This window comes from Gymnogyps californianus, chromosome 2, assembly GCF_018139145.2.
Source record: "Gymnogyps californianus isolate 813 chromosome 2, ASM1813914v2, whole genome shotgun sequence".
Taxonomy (NCBI): Eukaryota; Metazoa; Chordata; class Aves; order Accipitriformes; family Cathartidae; genus Gymnogyps; species Gymnogyps californianus.
In genome coordinates, this window is record NC_059472.1 from 136,089,543 (window position 1) to 136,109,804 (window position 20,262).

General features: G+C 38.1%; 1 protein-coding gene across 12 annotated transcripts in view; it reads left to right on the forward strand.

The window, feature by feature from the left end:
* The first annotated feature begins 7,837 nt into the window (after positions 1-7,837).
* DGKB (diacylglycerol kinase beta) overlaps positions 7,838-20,262 on the forward strand; it is a 334,240-nt gene continuing 321,815 nt past the window's right edge. For 11 of the 12 annotated variants that reach the window (XM_050891901.1, XM_050891903.1, XM_050891909.1 and 8 more), the window contains exon 1: positions 7,838-8,092. In XM_050891901.1, the coding sequence (XP_050747858.1) occupies positions 8,023-8,092 (70 nt within the window). In that variant the 5' untranslated portion in view covers positions 7,838-8,022. The remainder of the gene's footprint in view (positions 8,093-20,262) is intronic. The other variant, XM_050891912.1, reaches the window with a different exon arrangement.

Here is a 20,262-nt window from a genome sequence, read left to right on the forward strand (position 1 = left end):
CACTTCTGGAGCTGGCTTTCTTGGGGAAGGTGGCAGATGCACACTTTGGAAGGCAGAGGTTGCGCCTAAGATGTTTATTCTGTGATGTTCTAAATTTTGGAGAGCTTTTGGTGAATATATATAAAAACAGTAGTGAGCGACATGGAAAGAATTGTGATTAATCCTGTCTACAGAGTGATGTATCCATTGGACAGCCAAATGTGCTGTATTACAGAGAACTTCCTACAGATGACATAGTTATACCTATCAAATCCTGCGCTTTCTGTCCCAGATTGCTTTGTTCCATTTATTAAAGAATACCAGTCATAAGCCTTAGTGATTCAGCCTTCTTTTAAGGCTTTTAATATTCAAATGGTATATTTTTGAAATTCACCAATTTCAAAATACTAACAGCTGTCTAGAAATTTTTCTGTCTAAACAGTTTATTGTCTGCTTTTTGGTGGGGTCAATTTTTGGTGTGGTGTTTGTTTTTTTTTTTCTTTCTCCTGGTTTCAATATGTTTATAATTAATCACTTTTACAGTCAAAATATTATACAATGTGATCATTTAGTCATAAAATAAATGGCCAAATTTTAATGGCCCTATGGACAAATTTGCTTGTTTAGTCATTGATGTAAAATGGTAAGAAGAGGATGATCAACTCCTCAAATTTCCTTTTTAAATTTTCACTTTTTAAAATCTGCTTTGCTAAAATTGTTATTGAGAAGTTTTTAACATTGGGAACAACTCCATGACTCTCACTTAGAGAATATTTTTTGAATTATGTACTGTTTCTCTCATAAGCATAAAATAAATTCCAGTCTGACAAGGTGTCATTTATATATAGTTTATTCAATTATATTATTTAAAGCAAGAAGAAAGCCTTCATAAACTTAAGATGCATCAGCACGTATACATTCTGGTATTTCTTTGTCCCACATTCTCCTTAGGTTTCATTTGTTTCAGTATTTCTTTTAGTGAAGAAAACACTGAGAAATCTGAATGTAGTTCTGACTTGGTAGGTAATTAGTGTAGCAACTTGGAAATAGCAAGCCTAGGAGTTGGAAAAATTTAAGATCTATCTGAAGTTGCTTTTAAAGTAGTCATATGATGAAGTTAAGGTACATGAAGAACAAAGTAAAAAAACTAATTAAAAATGTATGCCTGTATTTTAAATGTAAGTAACTATATTCAGTGATGTTGCTGTCTTGCATTCTGATCAGTTTTTATCGGTGCTCAGTTTTTGTTGCTAATATTTCTCACTGTCACAAAGTGTAGTATTGGTGAAATGTTTTCTCAAAGATTCAAATATTCTGCTTATCATATCACAGTGGGTTGTGTGCTGCTTGTATTCCCAATGTTTACTGATATATTCCATATAAATAATATGAGGAAGTGAATTGGAATAATTGCTTCTCTGAGGAGTACAGTCCATATCTTTGTATTAAAATTGAAATGCATGCTCTTACATGCCCCAGACTAGTACTCCTGGGGATAAAGTAGTCAGGAAAACATGCATGCTTTTGAGTTGTGTTGAAGTCACTTCTTTAAAGGGAGAGATTTTCAGCTTGGTAAGCAAATTTTCACTGATTTCAGTGTATGAATGTTTAGAGTTCGTATTTCAGAATTATGTTAATTTACATCAGTAAGCATCCTTTGCTAAATTGAAAAAGAATGTGTACTGCTAAAATGACTTTATGTTAAATACTGTGAAAAACAAGAGGATGTCGTTATGTAAAATATGCAATTTATGTAGGAAAAAGCTGTTGTGTTTTGTTATGAGGGCTCTTTTTTTCATCCATGCCATTAATCCAGCAGCAATTATAAATAATCATAATACTTCTGTATTTGAGAGTAAAGAAATCAGAATGGTGATTAGCAGATACTTTTGATTGGATTTTTTTCCCCTCAAACTCTTCAGACTAAACTTTCAACTATGCAAATTTGGAGTATTTCTGACATTAGAGACATTGTTTTCTACAAAGTGTAAAATGAATTGCAGGAATACCTACACAAATGGTCTAGTGTATCTGTACATAATGCCTACATTTCCAAGAAATTAGAGATTGTTAGCATGTTTCTGTTGGTTGGTTTTTTTGGTTCAGCTGTTTTGACAATAGCAATCTTAGTGGAGAGAATATCCTGGGGGTTAAATAGCGAGTATGGTCCTTCAGCGCCCAGGAAATATTATGTACTTTGATCCCAACAGCTTAATTAATAGAGAATAAATAGTGCAGTAGTGCATCATAATACCTTATATATTAACGTTACACAGATCTTAAAATACAATCACAAGAGAATATATTTTATACATGAAGGCTGAGTTGTTCTTCTGCAAGGGTTAATGAAATGTTTACTTTTCCATTGTTTGCTAAACTCAGAAATGACACTGAGTTTTCAGAGGAAAGATGCTTTGGTCTTGTCAGTAAAAAGAATGTACTTGCTTTCTGAACTGGTTGCAGGTCTTAATAGAGAAACCTGTTTCAGGTGTATGAGTCAACACGTGATATCTGACATGTAAAAATTCTCCTTTGGAAAATCCATGATGTCACCCATACTGAAATCACAGGATCCAGCTAACCGTGGTGAAGGTATAGGACCCAACTGAAGGAAATAACAAGTATATTCTGTACAGAAAAGTTCTTGAAAAGCATAATTGCTTCAGCCTCCATGGCAATTAAGTTATAAAATATTCTGTGTTATTTATTCCTATTGTTCAGGCAAAAATCACTTATCAGTTATGTTGTGGAGAGCTGTAGTTTCCCTGGAAGGAAACTTGTTTCCTTAGGGTTCATGTTTGTTCTTTCTCTTTTTTTCTTTTTTCTTTTTTTTTTCTTAAGCATACTAAAACAGAGGGAAATGGGAGAAAAGGACTTGAAGGTCTCAGTCTTGTATAGCATGGAAGATGCTTACTTAATATCTGTCTTTTTGTCACCTGCACCCCTTCTTGCTATCAGCCTTACCTTGTGCCCCCTTTATGGAGTAACTGGCAATTAATGATGAAATTGTATGCGAGATGTACATTATGGAAGGGCTGGTAGAAACCAAAAAATGGCCGAGTAATTCCAAAAGCCAGTTTCTAGGCTGTTTTAGGTTTCCCTGTTGTGGTGAACAGAGAAAAGTCCCTTAAAGCATGAGTTAAGAAGAGCATCATGCGTTCAGTCGCAGCAGTGAGGATGGACCCCAGAAGAAGCCCTCCTGCCTTTCAGGAGGAAGAGGAGGGAGTTGGGTTGATTGAGGAGCTGGATGTATTTCCACAGGCCACAGTCCTCCTCTGGAATTGAAGTTCAAAGCTGAACCCGGTATTGCTGATTGGTTTTGTAGGACTGACAGTAATTCCCCCCTCCCCCCCCCCCCCCGTACTCTCTGAAAACTCCTCTTTCCTTGCAGTGAGGACTTTTTAATGAGATGATTTGAGTGTTGAGGCTGGCGTATAGGGGATGTGCCTTTGTGTTTGTTTTTTCCTCCATTGTATATTCCTTTCTATTCTCTGCCCCTTAGCCTGGTTTCTGCAGAGCAACTGAGGATTTCAGTGGCATGGGGAATTCCTGGAAATCTAAGTTTGTTAGCATTGTTGGCTGAATGTGAAGTAATTTGATTTGTAGAATTTTTAACAAAGCTTTGCTTCCTAGTTTGGGTGTGTGGCCTGGTAGGAATCCTGACAGAAAACTTAAAGTCTCAAATTCAGAAAGAAAAACACCTTATAAAAGGGAGACTGGAATTCTGAGACTTACTGTAGTCAGTGGATAGAGGAGGAAGAATTTTTTTTTCCTAATTCTTTTTGTGATAAAATGAATGGTTTATTAATGTAGTGTTTCGAATTTCTCATATTTGTAAGGCCTGCTTTGTGTCTGGTTGAGAGGGCTGTGAATCTTGCCTGAGCATATACTAACAAAATGTGTGCACAGATCCAAGTTTCTTGGAATAGGTCAAACTCTTAGCGGATCGATGGAAGAGTTCCCTACCTGACATCCTATGTATTTTATCTGTATGCTGTAGTGTGTTCTTCAAAGTTAGTTATCTCTGCGTGGAGTGGTCAAATCACTGTTTATATCTGTTTAATGCTGCTGATCTTTATTTTGCTTGCCAGCAAGCACATTTGATTAATGTTTTAGTTCAAGATTCTTTTTTTTCCCTACGTGATATTATCTCTGTTACTGCTTTCCTCTTCATGTGCTTATGTATAGGTTTCTCACTGCATGACCTTCCTGGAGTACTGAGAGAAAGAGCACTAAAATAAAGTGCAAAGGAATGCATTTAAATTAAAACACTGGTGAAAAAGATAATGTAAATTAATATTTTCTTCTACAGAAATGAAGATATTTGTATAAGATATAGGTGATCTTGAAATGTTTACCTTAACAAATGGCACACATATAACACAAATATGCATTGATGGCTTTTGTCCTCAGCATCTATATAATGTGCTTGATTTCTTATAGCTACGTTATTATCTATATAAAATGGGAAAATGCCACTGTAAAAAGTTTAACTATGAAAACTAAAGAATGCAGGGAGCAGGGACCTTTCCTTATTTAGGACTCCCCTGCAGCAGAACTTAATAGGAAACTAAAAAAAGGAAGTCTCTATAAGGTTCCTTTTGCCGAGATTTTCCCCATTATGTTTCTGCATATTCCTGCATCACGTGCACTGAGGTGGTGTACAGGACCTGGCTGCAGTCCAAAGACCAGCTAGCCATCCTCAGAGGACTGCCTACCTCTCCATTACTGTTCCCGGATTAAACTTGGCAAATTAGTTCCACTAGATCCCCCCCAGCCTTCCCTTTCAAAGGAAGGAACTTGCATTTGGAGAGTTTTCCAAGATAATAAGGTAGCCTTAAACTCTGTTGTATCTTGCGTGATAACTCTGCTGGCTTACACAGACTACCTCTTCTTGTGGACTGCGATGCCCACACTTAATTTTTCAATTGCTGTCATCTCACTCAGGTGAGGTACCTTTTCTTGCAACAGTTTGTAGGCGGTAGAGCCTGGGTGTCTGGTAAAGGGGAAATGATACCAAAGGTGGTCATTTAGATCTGAAGTTGGAGAAGGGGAAGTCAATGGCAAAACATGTTTTCACTGCCTATGTGCTGTGTATACAACAAACCTTGTAGACAATGGTCACCTAAAGGTACTGCACGTGAATAGATTGATCAGTTTAGAGTGCACAGCAGTTACTGCCTTGCTAACAATAGCAATTCTAATGGTAAGCTGCTTATCACAAATATTCATATTAAATAATTGAGATAATCTCTAACTGTACAGCATTCAGCAATGTTAGCCTTTGCAGGTAATGAAGCTAATGTAGTTAAGAATACAAAAAGTAATACTGGATGAAATTGTGGTAGAAAATTTTGGTTCTATTAAATCAATTATGCAAATACAAAAACATTTGCAGTAAAACCTAATCAGTTGTCAAGAATATGAGAAAGATATACCTATTTGAAGAAATAAAACTGTCTTCAATACAATCTAATCAACTGCCAGAAATGAAATATCTCTAATTTGATTAAAATGTCCCCGTTGAGCATAGTTATTTTCTCTCGTCATAAACAAGAGTACTGAGGTTCTCAAGACAGAATGATAGCTTTCCTTATGGAATATCACTTTTAGCTCTTGTAGTTATTGCCCTTTTTCTGGTACTGACGTTGATTCACTGATGTTTGAGGGCTGATGTGCCTTGCACTTGGCCAACATGATCCACATTAATGTTGCTTTTTCCATCCCAATCTCCATGCTCCTGTTAGGTTTTATTATTTGTTCAGTCAGTGCTTCTGGATCTTACATCTCCCAACTTATCGTTATGTTTTATTCTAACTTGAGGAGATGAAGAGCATAGGAATCTCTTCTGGTTCAAATTTTAAAAAGATAAGGCAGCTGCCAAGTAGTCTGTTAGTGTATTTAGATAGCCTTACTTGCTCATAATATAGGTACGTATACTCAAGTCATTCACCGAGAAGGGCCTGAGAGCAATGAAAGCACACTCTGGAACTAAGGTGTCTTCCTGAATTTCTTTGTTCAGAAATGATACTATGTGTAAGACAGGAAAAAAAAGATGTTGTCTATCATTGGGTTAATGTATCTTTTTTCATATGCTTCTGTTCCTAGCTACTCTATTTCTTTTTTTTCCTCCCCTCCACCCCCATGACATCTTACTCCTTTTTCTCTCTTCTCCCAGCTGCCAACATCTTCCTCCTTAGCACTCTTTCCATTATTGTGTCAGTCTCTTCTGGTCTGGATTTTTCCTTTGCTCTTTTTGTAATTTGACCCTTGTAAATGACACATTGCCAGGCATATAAAGAGATTCCACTTCGGTCTAAAATTAGCTTTCTAGTCTAAACTTGTCATCTAGGCAACCTCTGTAATCAATAGCAAAAGATAAATACCACAAGAAGGCAATTCATCACATTTTAAGATTATGTTGAAACTGGCAGGATTAATTGCTGTCTGGGCCACCTGTCTCTCTCTGTTGATTAAAGAGAGTGCCCTAGATGACAATCTCAGATGAGGTACCTGACTTTCAGATGGCTAAAATGAGATGAAAAGTATCTGTTGTGGTTTGACCCCAGCCAGCGGCTAAGCACCGTGCAGCCGCTCACCCCTCCCCCCTTCCAGTGGGATGGGGAGGAGGATCTAGGAAAAAAAGTAAAACTCATGGGTTGAGATAAGAACAGTTTAATAACTAAAGTAAAATAAAATATAATACTAACAATAGTAATAAAAATATAATAATAATAGTAATGAAAGGGAATATAACAAAAAAAGAGAGACATAAAACCCAAGAAAAGACAAGTGATGCACAATGCAATTGCTCACCACTCACTGACCGGTGCCCGAGCAGCGATCCGCCCCTCCCGGCTAACTCGCCCCTGTTTGTATACTGGGCATGATGTTCCATGGTATAGAATACCATAGTTGACTGGTTTGGGTCAGCTGTCCTGGCCATGCTCCCTCCCAGCTTCTTGCACACCTGCTTGCTGGCAGAGCATGGGAAGCTGAAAAATCCTTGGCTTAAGATAAGCGCTACTTAGCAAGAACGAAAACATCAGGGTGTTATCAACATCATTCTCACACTAAATCCAAAACACAGCACTGTACCACCTACTAAGAAGAAAATTATCCCAGCCGAAACCAGGACAGTATCTTACCTGTTGTGCAAGAAGTGGTGTTGGTAATGCATTGCCTTTGTAAGGTCTGTCCTACAGAGGTAGAAACCTCTGCATAAAATTGGAATGAGATGGCACCCACAGTTTGATCTTTTTTTTACTGAACTGATTTGCAATGGTGCCAACAGTTATATTTGATTTTCAGTAGTGACTTCAGCAATGTTGTGACATTCTAGAAATCAAACCCCTACTATTTTGTTAGAATAGTTAATATTTATATAGCTCTCGTGAATTTCTCACCAAACTGCAGAATCCATTTCTTTTTTGACATGGGGAGTTAGAAGCTTCAGAACATTTCTGACAAGGCCACGCAGCACTGTACAACAACATAATTGGATACAAACCCAGTTATATGAATCAGATTTTTAAAATCATAGGGAACTAAGTTTACTGATAGATAGTGTCTGCTATCACAATGGTTATTACTAAAATAGAAATATCTGCACACAAGGTGTCCAGATACAATTTGATCATAAACAATCGATAATTTTTGATTATCAATGCTGCACATAAGCATTTGGAATTATAAAAATAAAATTTGGAAATGCATATAAAACTACTTATGGACAAATACTGTATGGAAAGATTTTGAGCAAAACTGTATATAAGAAAATATTTATCAGTTACGGTTATTCCCATAGGAAAACTGGTATTTATGCTTTTAATGTTTGTTCTTCTTTTAACAGTGCTGTAACTCGCCACTGAACCAACACATTGGGAACAGTTCATAGCATCAAAAACTTCATCCACATAGACTGATGCCATCTCTCCAGTCTCCGAGCACTGTAAACTGAAGCTACGAGTCTTTATGGAGTTTATATCACCCGGGCCAAAGGGAATGTTTTTCTGATATTTAACAAGGACCCTTACTGCCAGTATGACGAGCCAGGAGAAGTGGGTTAACCTTAGTCCAGGAGAGTTCTCTCAGCTTCAGAAATATGCAGAATGTAAGTAATTTTTAAAATATGTGATTTTACGGCTAATTAAAAATTAAGAATATTTTGAATGCAGCATATAATATTATTATACTATTGATATTATTCACTGTCAAGTAAGAGGTTAAATTATAGTTCATGTTTTTTAATCCAAAAGATATGTTCTTTGGAGGGGGGAAAAAAATCAGTTGGCATCTGTAACTTCTTTTTACTGAACAATTATTATCCAGTATGGTACCATGTAGACTGACTATGGGTTATGTGACTATGGGTATTTGGAGAGCGTATTTTTATGGCTTTGCTGCCTTAAATTCACTGTAACAATTTGTAGGCCACTAGAGTGGGGTTTGTAGTTAAAAAGAAGGCTTGCTCAGTCATGGAGGAAACATGGAGATTCCAGGAGAAACACATCTAGGTGTTCAATATGAAGATGTTTCTAATACTAGAAACATTGCGAAGGAGGAGTTGTCCTGTGAAAGAGCAGGAAACAAAAATCTCTCTAAGCTGAAGATCCAGTTCTTTAGTTATTGCTCAGGCAAAACTTTACGTTGCCTGAGCAACTTAAATGGCTCAGAATTACGTGCTTAGAGGACAGATACTGAACATGAGAAGTTAGATTTAGGAGAAGGTTTATGAAGCCTGATAAGAACTGAACTGGAAAAGGTCAAGAACATTTAGGAAGTTTTCCTGTATGATAAGTAATCTAAATTTATATTTTTAAAAATGGAGAAAATCTCATATGATTTATGAATCTTGTTGATTTATTACTAAAGGAAACATTTGCTTATAAGGTAAAATGAAGACTGGTGACTGTTTTTGGTTTTTTTTTTTTTTTTGTGCCTGTGACATCACAGCATATGCTTAATTCTATTTCAGTGTAGTCATCTAACAGAATAATCATAAAATGATTATCAGAGTTAATTTTAATAGTACATTCCACTGGAATGTGATTGAGATTCACAATATTTTCATGATATCAAGTTAAGCCATGAATGATACTTTATATAATGCAATGTCATTGAACGAAAAAAGAAAATCAGGTAGAAATGTTTACATGATGCTTTCTGGAACAGGTGTATTAGAGTCTCACAGTTTTTTACAACAATTGCTGTATAGTTTAAAGTATTCTATTTATTAACAAAGTATGTTTCCTCCCCATGCCACCTTCTTGTCTCAAAGGATAAGCTATAGAGATGAAGGAAATTTGCTCAATATACTGCTTTAAATCCTTAATGATGTTACCAAGCAAGGAGCTATTTTGTTTCTCATTTCATAGTGAAATATAAGACACTGATACCTGTCCGGTATTTAATCAGTTAGGACCTCCTCCTTAAAAGAAGGCCTTAAAGATCTGGTATGAGTCCGAGAAATGAAAATATCAGTGCTTTTTAGTAGTTCTTTTATTTGTATGTAACACACAGAAACATTAAATAAAGGAAAAGAAGAGGCAATTACACGGAGCTTAAAAAGAACACATCCAAATTTTATATTGATGTTCTGTTGCCTTCAGAGACCATTGCAAAGAAAATTTTGTATTTCACATATTTGATATGAATAAGCTTGTTTCTTTTAAATTACATCACCAAATGGAGAGTAAACATAGTATAGCAGTTTAAAAAAAAATATTTACTTCTGAAAATATTTACTTCTTCCTGGGAAAATATTTTAAAATGATTCTTCATTAATTTTTTCAATACAGAAATTGAAGACTTCTAATAGAGATAGAACAGTTATGGTTTTTTTTTTCTATGCATTCTTATAATTTAAGCCTTCGATGCAGCATTTGCCAAAATATTTGTCATCTTCCTTATGGGAAAAATAGGCATTTAATATATTCCTTTTCTTTCTGCTTCCCTTTGCTCCTCCAGCACTTCTTGCACACACCATGGTTCAGAGCCATTGCTGTAATAGAACTATTGGTATCAGGATAAAGTATTTAGTGAAATTGGTTGTATTTGTGTTCAGGTTTGTGTGTGTTCATAGAAGAAAGACATGGTGTCTTTCAAGCTTCCTCTGCTTTTCTGGAATAGAAGGATGTTAGTTGTTTGAAAATGTGAAATGTGACACATCTTTGTATAAATAGTTCAATTTCTGAGGCAATTAGAAAAAAAAATGGTATATAGACTTTGATGTATAATGCCAAGGGAATATAACCCAGATATGGGCCTTATTTTGGATTTCTGAGCTGTCCAATTTAATTTTGCTAAATGTCTGAATAGCAGTATCTTTAAATGTGTGATTTAAGACTTTAAAATGCAATTTTAAAAAAAAATATTTAATTGGATCCAACATTTTTGAATTTGATACGTTTTTATGTGAAATGCAGAGATACGAAATGTTGTGACAGTAGATGCCTTTACTCATTATTATATATTAATTAAATTATGTGGAATTTTATAAAGTTTGAGTATATAACTGCTTTGATATTTCATTGTCTTTGTTGTACATGGCAAGGTAGTGAACTGAAAATCACCAAATTTCTAGTAGAGTTTGGCTGGCTTGGTAAAGTTTGATTCATTAAAAAAAAAAAAAAAGGCATTGCACACTTCTCTCCAGCATGTGACTTGAGGTACCCCTGGGTCTCCTGCAGGAAGGAGAGATGATCTGAGTGTCGGAAGGTAACACTGTAGGGAGATTTGACTTTGTGACAGTTACCCGCCAAGAAATGGTGGTGGTGAGCCCCCAGCCTTGCCTCATGCTGAGGAGTGGGTTTCACTGAAGGACTCTGGAATACAGTAGGGAATTTATAGTAAAGTGATTTGTTTTCCACTCACCTGCTGATCTGTGGGGGTGTCATTTGCTTTGCCTTTCATTCAGTTTGGTGCAGAGACTTTACTTCATAAATCTTACCTAAATTACAACATTATTTTAACTAGGGAAATTTTTAACAGATATACTTTCTTGAATTTACAAAATACAGTATTTATAATCCCTATTTTAGTTTGAACCCGGCCTAAAGTGAGTACTGGAACAAAGAGTATAGTCTCCCAAAAACATGTCTACCGTGGATGTCGGTGACTTTGGATCATACTTTTAGTGGCTGATAGTCACATCTACTTAATGAGGTCACTGGAATCAGAATTACTTTTGTACAACTGTGGTGGGTTGACCTTGGCTGAACGCCAGTTGCCCACCAAGCCGCTCTATCACTCCTCACTCTCTTCCCCTGCTCCAATGTGGGGTCCCTCCCACAGGAGACAGTCCTTCATGAACTTCTCCAACGGGAGTCCTTCCCATGGGCTACAGTTCTTCATGAACTGCTCCAGCGTGGGTCCCTTCCACGGGGTGCAGTCCTTCAGGAACAGACTGCTCCAGCGTGGGTCCCTCGCGGGGTCACAGGTCCTGCCACCAAAACCTGCTCCCCATGGGTTCCTCTCTCCACGGGGCTACAGGTCCTGCCAGGAGCCTGCTCCAGTGTGGGCTTCTCACAGGGCCACAGCCTTCTTCAGGTGCATCCACCTGCTCTGGTGTGGGGTCCTCCATGGGCTGCAGGTGGGTATCTGCTCCACCATTAACCTCCATGGGCTGCAGGGGGACAGCCTGCCTCACCATGGTCTTCACCACGGGCTGCAGGGGAATCTCTGCTCCGGCGCCTGGAGCACCTCCTCCCCCTCCTTCTTCCCTGACCTTGGTGTCTGCAGAGTTCTTTCTCTCACATATTCTCACTCCTCTCTCTGGCTGTAATTGCTGCTGTGCAGTAACTTTTTCCCTTTCTTAAATATGTTATCCCAGAGGTGCCACCACCATCACTGATGGGCTCGGCCTTGGCCAGTGGCGGGTCCATCTTGGAGCCGGCTGGCATTGGCTCTGTTGGACACAGGGGAAGCTTCTAGCAGCTTCTCACAGAAGCCACCCCTGTAGCCCCCCCACTACCAAAACCTTGCCATGCAAACCCAATACAACAACAGGCTGAAATACGAAAAGAACTGTTCTTTTAAGTTCTTCATACAAACATACATTGGATTATTTTTTAATCTGAATCACTTTATGCAGGTATTTGATAGTAAGATATGCATAAGACGGAAAGAAAGTAGTACAGTACTTCAAACAAGACCTGCAGAAAGAGTTTTTTCCTGATATATTAGTGTACACACGTTTTGGTGTGCAAATAAAAAGTAATAATACTGAATGGTAAAGAATTAATTGAAAGAAAACATAAAGAAATTCTTAAACAAACTCTTAGATGAGTGTACTAGACTGATCTGAGCTCAGTGGGTAGAATTCAGAGTTCACACACCTCTATATCATGTTGCCATGCTCAAATACTAAGTGTTGATGATTCACAGCATCTATCATCGTTGATGCAAAACAGATACCTTTAGCAGGTGAGCCCAAAGAGTGGGTGTGCTGAGGTGCCTTGCGCTAACCAGTAGGAAGCTTTAAGCACAGGGTGTATTTTGATTTCTGCTTCTCTTTGGAGCCTAAGTAAATTTGGTTAAGAAAGTTTGCTCATTTATTTTCAGGAGAAGAGTCAATGTTCTGCATTTCATGTGCCTGTCCACCCAGAAAATACTCTCTTTAAAATGCATTTGCTGATGTTTTGCATATTTGCTTGGTGGTCAGAAAAAACCCTCACAGAGTTCCTTTCTCAAGCTGAATCCCCTCAGCCTAAGCTGGCTATGGAGTGAGACAGCGTTTTGCTTGTGTGACACCCCCAGCCGCTGCCCTCCACACAAGCACACACCACCTTTCTGGTCTGATGGCCTTAGTTTTGATCCAGTATTGGAAGGGGTGGTAACCTAGACTATTCTACTGCATAACAGGCAGGCACACTTGTAGGAGTGAGGGATTTGGGTTTGAGTCTTTTGAGGTTGAAGCTCAGTTTGAACCCATATCCTCGGTCTTTCCCCTAACCAGAAGGCAAGCCTGTCTCACTTCCACCTGTTTTATGAAGATGACTCTTGCTGCCAGATTTTGGTGAAAGCAGTCACATCTGCAAGTATTATGGTTTCTGAGAATAGCAGAGGAGTGGGTCTACCCAGGTTCTAAGAGACAAATTAAGTGCCTCTTCTTATCTTTAGACTGTAACAGAACTCAGGAGGCACCTAGATGAGCTGCTTCTCCTCTGCATCAATTGACTTTAGTCACGTAAAGGAATTTTCAAACCATATTGAGATACAGGCTGCACAGATAATAAGTTTAAAGTACTTCCAGAGTTAGGTTGTATGTGCAGAACTGTAGCTGATTGAGTGTGGACGTTATAGATCCAGCTGTCCTGGGCTCAGAGGTCTGAATTTAGCCTAAATCCCCTTTTTAGTCACCAAAGTAGGTGTGTGGATTTTTCACTATATAAAGCCCATTAAACTCCTCACGTGGATTCTAGTGCTCTGACAGGGGCGTGTGCTTTCCACTTTCTGACTGAAAGACACTTTGCTCCAGTTCAGTGCAGTTCCGCTTTTAATTAATCTGTCAGCTTGATGATAGCCTGTCTACTCTTGCAAGTACAGTTAAACAAACAAGGCCTGCTCCTAGCTCTCTTTGTAGGTACTGTCCTTGGTATGCCATTGAGAAGGTCCTACCACATCTTGTCTGCCTGTCTTCTTCATGACATATTTATCGTATGATTCTCAGCTTTATCCAAGTGTATTGTCTGGTGAACCCAAAACCTGAATGTAAAATTTCTTTCCTGAATACATACCAGCTTTTCCCAATTTCCATAAATGTAACTGAACAGCAAAGGACAATGAGTTCTCCACCACTTGTTCCTAGTCACAAAGCATTTCCCTTTAAGCGACACTCAGAACTTAATAGTAAGTGAGTACCTTCCAGTAAATTAATCCAAAGAATATCCATAATTTCATTTTACTGAATTATTTTTCGAGCTCAATTCAAGAAAACTTTATACTTCCAATTTAAGACCTTTCTTCATCTGCTTGCCATACTTAAATAATTTGGGGCTTCAAATGAATTTTCTGGAACAGTTTAAATATTGCTTTAAAAAGAAGAAAAGTGTATTTCTAGAATTCAAAGAGCATATTACCTAATACTTGGCTCTTTGCAGTTAATATGCATATGTGTTGTTTTTGGAAGAATAATTATTTCCAAAGACAGTTCCTCTGTGTCCTCCCTGCCGTTCAAATTAAAAATCTCCTCTCTCCTCTTGTTCTGAAGAGAGAATAGTAGAAATTATTTGCGTTAGATCTTTGCCTGGTTTTAAAATGCCTCAGAAGAATACGTGAAAAGAAAGAGAAGTGAGATAACGGGTGTGCTCATTATATGATAGTAATAATAACAATAACAACAGCAATAATGTAGCCCACACCAAATCCTGAAGGTTCTAGGGAGATACATACACTCAAGAGAAGAAAATTCATATTTTTTTTTCTCCATTAGATTTCATGATCAATGCTGGCTGTGGGAAGGAAAGGTGAAAAGATGCAGGGTTTTTTCTGCATAAAAATGTCACTGCATAGGGTAAGGTACATACAGGACTTTTCAGGCAGAGACTGTTTCTTCTAAACTGTATAGTACCAGGTATATGCATAGTTCTGTACTACTCCTAACAGCAGCCTGAATTGTAAAGACATTGGAGAGAAACAATATAAATAGCTTCATTGTGATGATTATCTGTATGGTAGGTTTGATGAGTTTGGACAGGGTTTTTTGTATCCTTTTTATTAAATGAATTTTGTATCTCCTTTTTATTAAATGAAGTTTTATGGCTGTTACAGTCCAAATTATATGTTAAGGGGAGTTTAGAGAATCCTGCTCCAAAAGTAAGTGAGAAAATATTGAAAGGATTGGAAACAGTTAAAGCAAGACTGTTCCATGATTCAGCCAGGCTTTAAAAGAAAGAAGGAAGGTCTGCCCTTCCCTTAGTAGGTGGGGTGAGGCAGAGGAAAAGGCCTCTGAGCTCTGGCAGCATATGCACTCTGGGGAAATAGCTTGGTTTTGTGTTGTCCTTTTGAGTTTGTCAACAAAATGTGCCCTGAGGAAAAAGCCTGAAAAAGACTTTTTGCAAAACTTTTGGCAGTGATTTTTTTTTCCCAGGCTGGTGGAGGAGAACTTGGGCAGACTGTCACAGCCTGAAGATAGAAATAGATGTTGGAGTGCTACTGAAATGGCTGTGAGAACAGGAACAGCATCAGCAGCTGCAGCATCTTTTGATGTAGCATCAATAGCTACTGCAAGAACTAGACAGTGTAAGAATTTTATAGGGGAACAGGAAGGAGGAACTTGTGAAAAAGATCTCTGACGAGAAACAGGAAGGTCAGCAGAAGTTTTAGTCCAGAATTAAGTTGCCAGAGACTCTTGGGTGGGTTTGATTCTGTGGCCCTCACAGATGGAAAAGATTTTCTTTTACAATGGGTATAAATGATAACCTGCGGGGAACTTCATACGTGTGGCAGCTGGTCACCAGCAGCTATGGGCCGTTACGCAGTCCGTCAGAGGGTCCCAGGCTTCTAGTGCCACATGGAATTGTGCCAATTCTAATGAGGGAATGGGCCTCATCAAAGAATACAGATTGCTAAAACCAGCTATTTTTGGCTGTTTGGAAAGTGGAAAGAGAAAATTGCTGGTGATTACAGAGAATAGTTTCACCCCAAGTATTGGATTTTAGGTGTTTCTGCTGCTATTAGCAAAGATGGAGGAAATTAAGTTCTCATAAAGTTTTGTCAGAGCCCGTCAGACTGGCTGAGAGATGGAGTCTGCCAGCACTGCCTGTACGGTATCCCATGCACTTGGAGAACTTCATGGAGAGGGATAATGGGTCTATGAGAGATTCCCTCTTTGCATGCAAGGCCTGTTGGAGATGGAGTGGCCAGAAAAAGGGGCCAGTTGATGATTCTTGGAGTCTGAATTCTAATTCTGAGTCTGTGACTGGGGACTAGAAATCTGACTAAGAGAAATTGGAATCCCATGCAAGGGTTTGGTGGGGCACTTGCTTTAGTTCTTCTGAGAGGTGAACTATGAACTATGCTTATTGATACAACAGTGTAATTTTTTTTTCTTAAGATCTGTGAATTTAAATCCCTGGTGTACATTCCTGTGTTGTACCGATTTAGAGAAAATGGGATAGAAATATTATATCTGATAGGTTTAGGCTCTAGTCAGACTTATTCTTAAAAAAAGCTGAACTCTGTCCAAAGGAAGGTGGTTATGTACAGTCTGCACTAATGAGGATATTAGATCCAACTTTGACTCGTGTTAGACTGAAATCCAGAATAGAAAAGATAGGAAGTTGTGAATTTATTTTTCATTTAACCAGTCATATTTGGGACTTGGCCTCTGAAGATTGTTTCGTAGATGAAGTTGTTGTGGGGGTTGGAGAGCTGGGCACCAATGTCAGCTGCAGAAGTATTAGTGGCTTTCTTTCCTTTCTCTCATCAGGAATTCTGTATTAGATCTTGAAGAGAATGTAAGATAGGTATCATAAGCTGAGCATTTCTGAAGGAAAAAAAGCTGATAAAGATACAGTAATACAGTATGATCTGGATCTCTGAGGTGGGCTTTCTAATGACTTAGAATGCTTAGTGTTCCTGCTGTGATATATGCCTATCTATGACTAGCAGATATGTTTTTACCCAAACAGAAGCCAGTCAGTTCTCCAGTTAACCTGTCTAGGGTAAACAGTGTCATATTGACTCTGTCCACAACTGTGAGTAAGGAGGAACCTTCTCATGGCAGTCAACTGGGATACTCAGGTGTGTGCAGAACTTGTTTCCTGCTTCCATGCCCATACTGAAGAAGGGCATCCAACTTGTTTAGGATACAATAGGCTATTTAAGGAAAGGGACAATGCAGAAGAGAGTGCTGAGCTCCTTACTTTGACTAAAGAGTCTATTCAGGAGTGACTTTATTTCATGACAAAGCCAAATGCATTTGAGTCCTTTCAGTCCCTCTCAGGCTACTATATATTCTAATTTAAAACAATCTTTTAGGAACTAATGGCTTTCCTAGAACTTTACTTGAATTGTACACATTAATGGCACAAAGTAAAGTCACATTGAGTGACTTTTTGAGTATCTTATTACAGTATTATGTTCATGTCTTAGCTAATTGCAGGGATCCTCACCTGTCTTCTGACTGCAAGAAACTTTGTATGCAAGCTGCAGGGAGACATATTTTAAGAGAGGAAAATGGTGAATTTATATGCATTTGTGGCTATCAGATGGCAAAATTGGGACATACTCTGCTGTTTATAAGATCCCCTATTCCTCTGCAGAACAGAGGATGCTCCCAGAAATGTCTGACTTGTTCAGGAGTTCTGATGTAAAGGGATTATAGCCAGCAAAATGCAAGACTACTGTTGCTGCTGTGTACTGGAGACTGCTAGCAAGAAGTCACGTATCATAACAGAAAGAGACTTAGTCCATTTAGTAAAAGCAGAGAAGGCAATAGGCCTTTAGGGTAAACTTGTAATTCAAAATTTCTAAAGATGTTGAGAAATTGGTCCAGAGTAGGATCAGTTCAGTGAAGTACCAGCTGTGTTTAGCTTCAACTCCTGTCCTAAAGAGCTGCTTCTGGTTCCTGAATGATTGAGTGGTAGGGTCAAAAATACGATGGCTCAGAAACTTGCAACTTTCATTTAGGGGTAACAAAAGTATTATAGAGCAAATGGTCTCAGTTGTGCTTGTGCTAGCATACTTTATTTGTCGATTTTAGGAAAGCTAGTGAAAGTGTCAAAGTTTTGTACATACTTAGATCTCATATGGAAGAAATGTTAGAGGAATTAGAGAAGGAAAAAATTGATGCAGCCTGTTAGATAGTACCAAGTTACATTGATCCCAGACTCCAGAGATAAAATACTGTTAGAAAAGGGTATTACAAACCCATCATTTGAGCACAGAGAGGCACTGGCCATGCTTGCTCTGTGATGAATAGGACACTGTCCCATCATCAAGAGCACTTGGTGGACTCACTAGAAGATGGTAATTTACTTGCAACCATCTTGCACATCTGCTTCATCCAGGAGAACAGGGGAGAGAAGGCTCCTGGAGAAGACTGTAATGTTTAGTCAGTCACACTGCGCAGTGAAACACAATAGTTCAATACAATAGAGGTATTGAATTGGTTGTGCTGAGACTGGATAGTGTTTGACCTTTACTTTTAGGATAATATTATTTTCTAGACTATGCTACTAAGTTTCTAGTGTTTCCACTGAGGGCATAGTGGCTGTTTATGTATCTGGGAAAGATTAAGTTAGTCAGAGCTTTAGCACTGCCAATAGTATCAGAGCTTGTATTAACTCTTAGACATGCAGATCGATCCATGGTTCTTAAATAATATAGTCAGGCTCCTACATGCTGGGCCTTTGTTGCAATAGAAGGGGAATTATGAGTAAGTCTTTAGGGGAAAAGTCAATGACTATGCATTTCCATTTTCAAGGATATCATTGCAAGAAGCAAATCTGAAGAGTTCCTACAAAGTCCAAAATAGAAACCCTAGTTCTCAAGTTTCTGTGGCTGCGGGATCCATGGTGTGCAGTGGCTGGCAGTGATACCTCCTGTCTTAGAATCCTGAAAGGCAAATGGTGTCATCTCACCTTGATTTCTGTTTCCTCTGTCAAAAATAATGATTTCTTTCTAGAATTGAAGCTGCACAGATATACACTGCCAGTCATTAATGCCCGGTGTTGCAGCACGAGCTGTTACTGGCGTTGAACACATATTGTGGTTATTACAAATCTGACATATGGTCATAAAATTACCGAACATGTATTTATACACTGTAAAATGTATAAACATTAATTATGCCTTTGTTACATTTCCTGTGTTTCTATGTATCTTCCATATTTCTTTTCCTTTATTGTTTGGTTGTTTCTATGGACATTTGCATGTAAACAGTGAGGAACTTTTGTTTCTTAAGAGTTCATCTGTTCCTATTGCTTATTCCCTGTTATAAAGATTTGGGGGATAATTCAATTGGTTGCTGTGGAAATGAGCCTGATGTCACAAACAGAGAATTACAGTTCACAAAGCCTTGAAGAAACAAAACGAAGGGAGAATGGACTAATTGGGGAGCCATGTGACTGTAGCAGAATCTCAGCTCTCATTAAAAGCATGTATTTTTAGTCTTTGTGTTTCTATAGAAGAGCTTGAAAGTGTAATTCAAATGATGACAATCCATGACTCATCAGACAAACTGAAAAAAATAGCTCTGAGAGAAAGGATGATCCCTCTTTGCTTTTATGGGATTCAAACTCAAAGAACCAGTAGCTTGTGGCGGGTCCCCTCAGCCCAGCAAGGCTTCACACGCCTGAAGAGAGAACAGGAAAGCTGCTTGTCCAACTCATCCACTGAAAAAATATACTTTGCTATTAGCGTTACCACTTACACTGTTCTGCCTCTCCTGAATTTCTGAAGAAAGGAGAGCCAAAGCTGCCTTTCTTGTTGCTCATGAGGACAGGAGATAGGTTGCTCTCGATGATTCAAATTGAGAATCAGAGGCCTCTCTTTGAAAAAGAGTGGGCTTAGGGCTGCCTGATGGTGTCAGATGGCCTCTCTCCCCGTGCCATTTGTCAGGGTTGAAGGGCCCTGGATTGCATTCCTCTCCGTTGGGTTCTGCCAATTAAAAGAAGCAAAAATTTTAAATGTGCTTATAATTATGTATGTTTTCATTGTTTTTTCAAGCACTAAAAATATAGTGCTTTTTGTGTGGCTTTGGAAGATTTTTGGTGGGTGTTACAGAGTGTCACTGCATAGTTTTGTTGGCTGCGTTGCAAAATGTAATGGCTTTTTGAGGACATTATTGATTGCTAAATTTGTTTTTAGAACTGTCAGATTTTCTGTGGTTTATAATTTATAATTTTATTAAAACCAGTATGGAATATTGAGAACAGAACTTGTGATTAAATTCCAATATAATATTTTCTTGCATAGTTTCTGAAAATGTAAATTCTTGATTTTATTTTCAGCGTAAAAGTTTATAAATAATTTGCGTTATTGAGACACTCAATTGTAGCAGTAATGATAGTTAGTGATAATGTATTTGTTTTGAAGAATGTAAAGAAAAAGAGTGAGTGGCAAGATAAGTACCTTACTCTAGTTTTGAACTAAGGTTACAAATAGATGGTAACTGTACCATTTTAGCAGCATGAATATAGGAGATTTAGAGTTCCTGGGATGAAAAAGATGAAAGTCCTGAAGGGGAAAAAATTATAAAAATAATTGAAAATTAAGCCATGGGAAAACAAAACAAAGCAAATGGCTTCAAATAAAGTTGGAGTCTACCAACTTTTG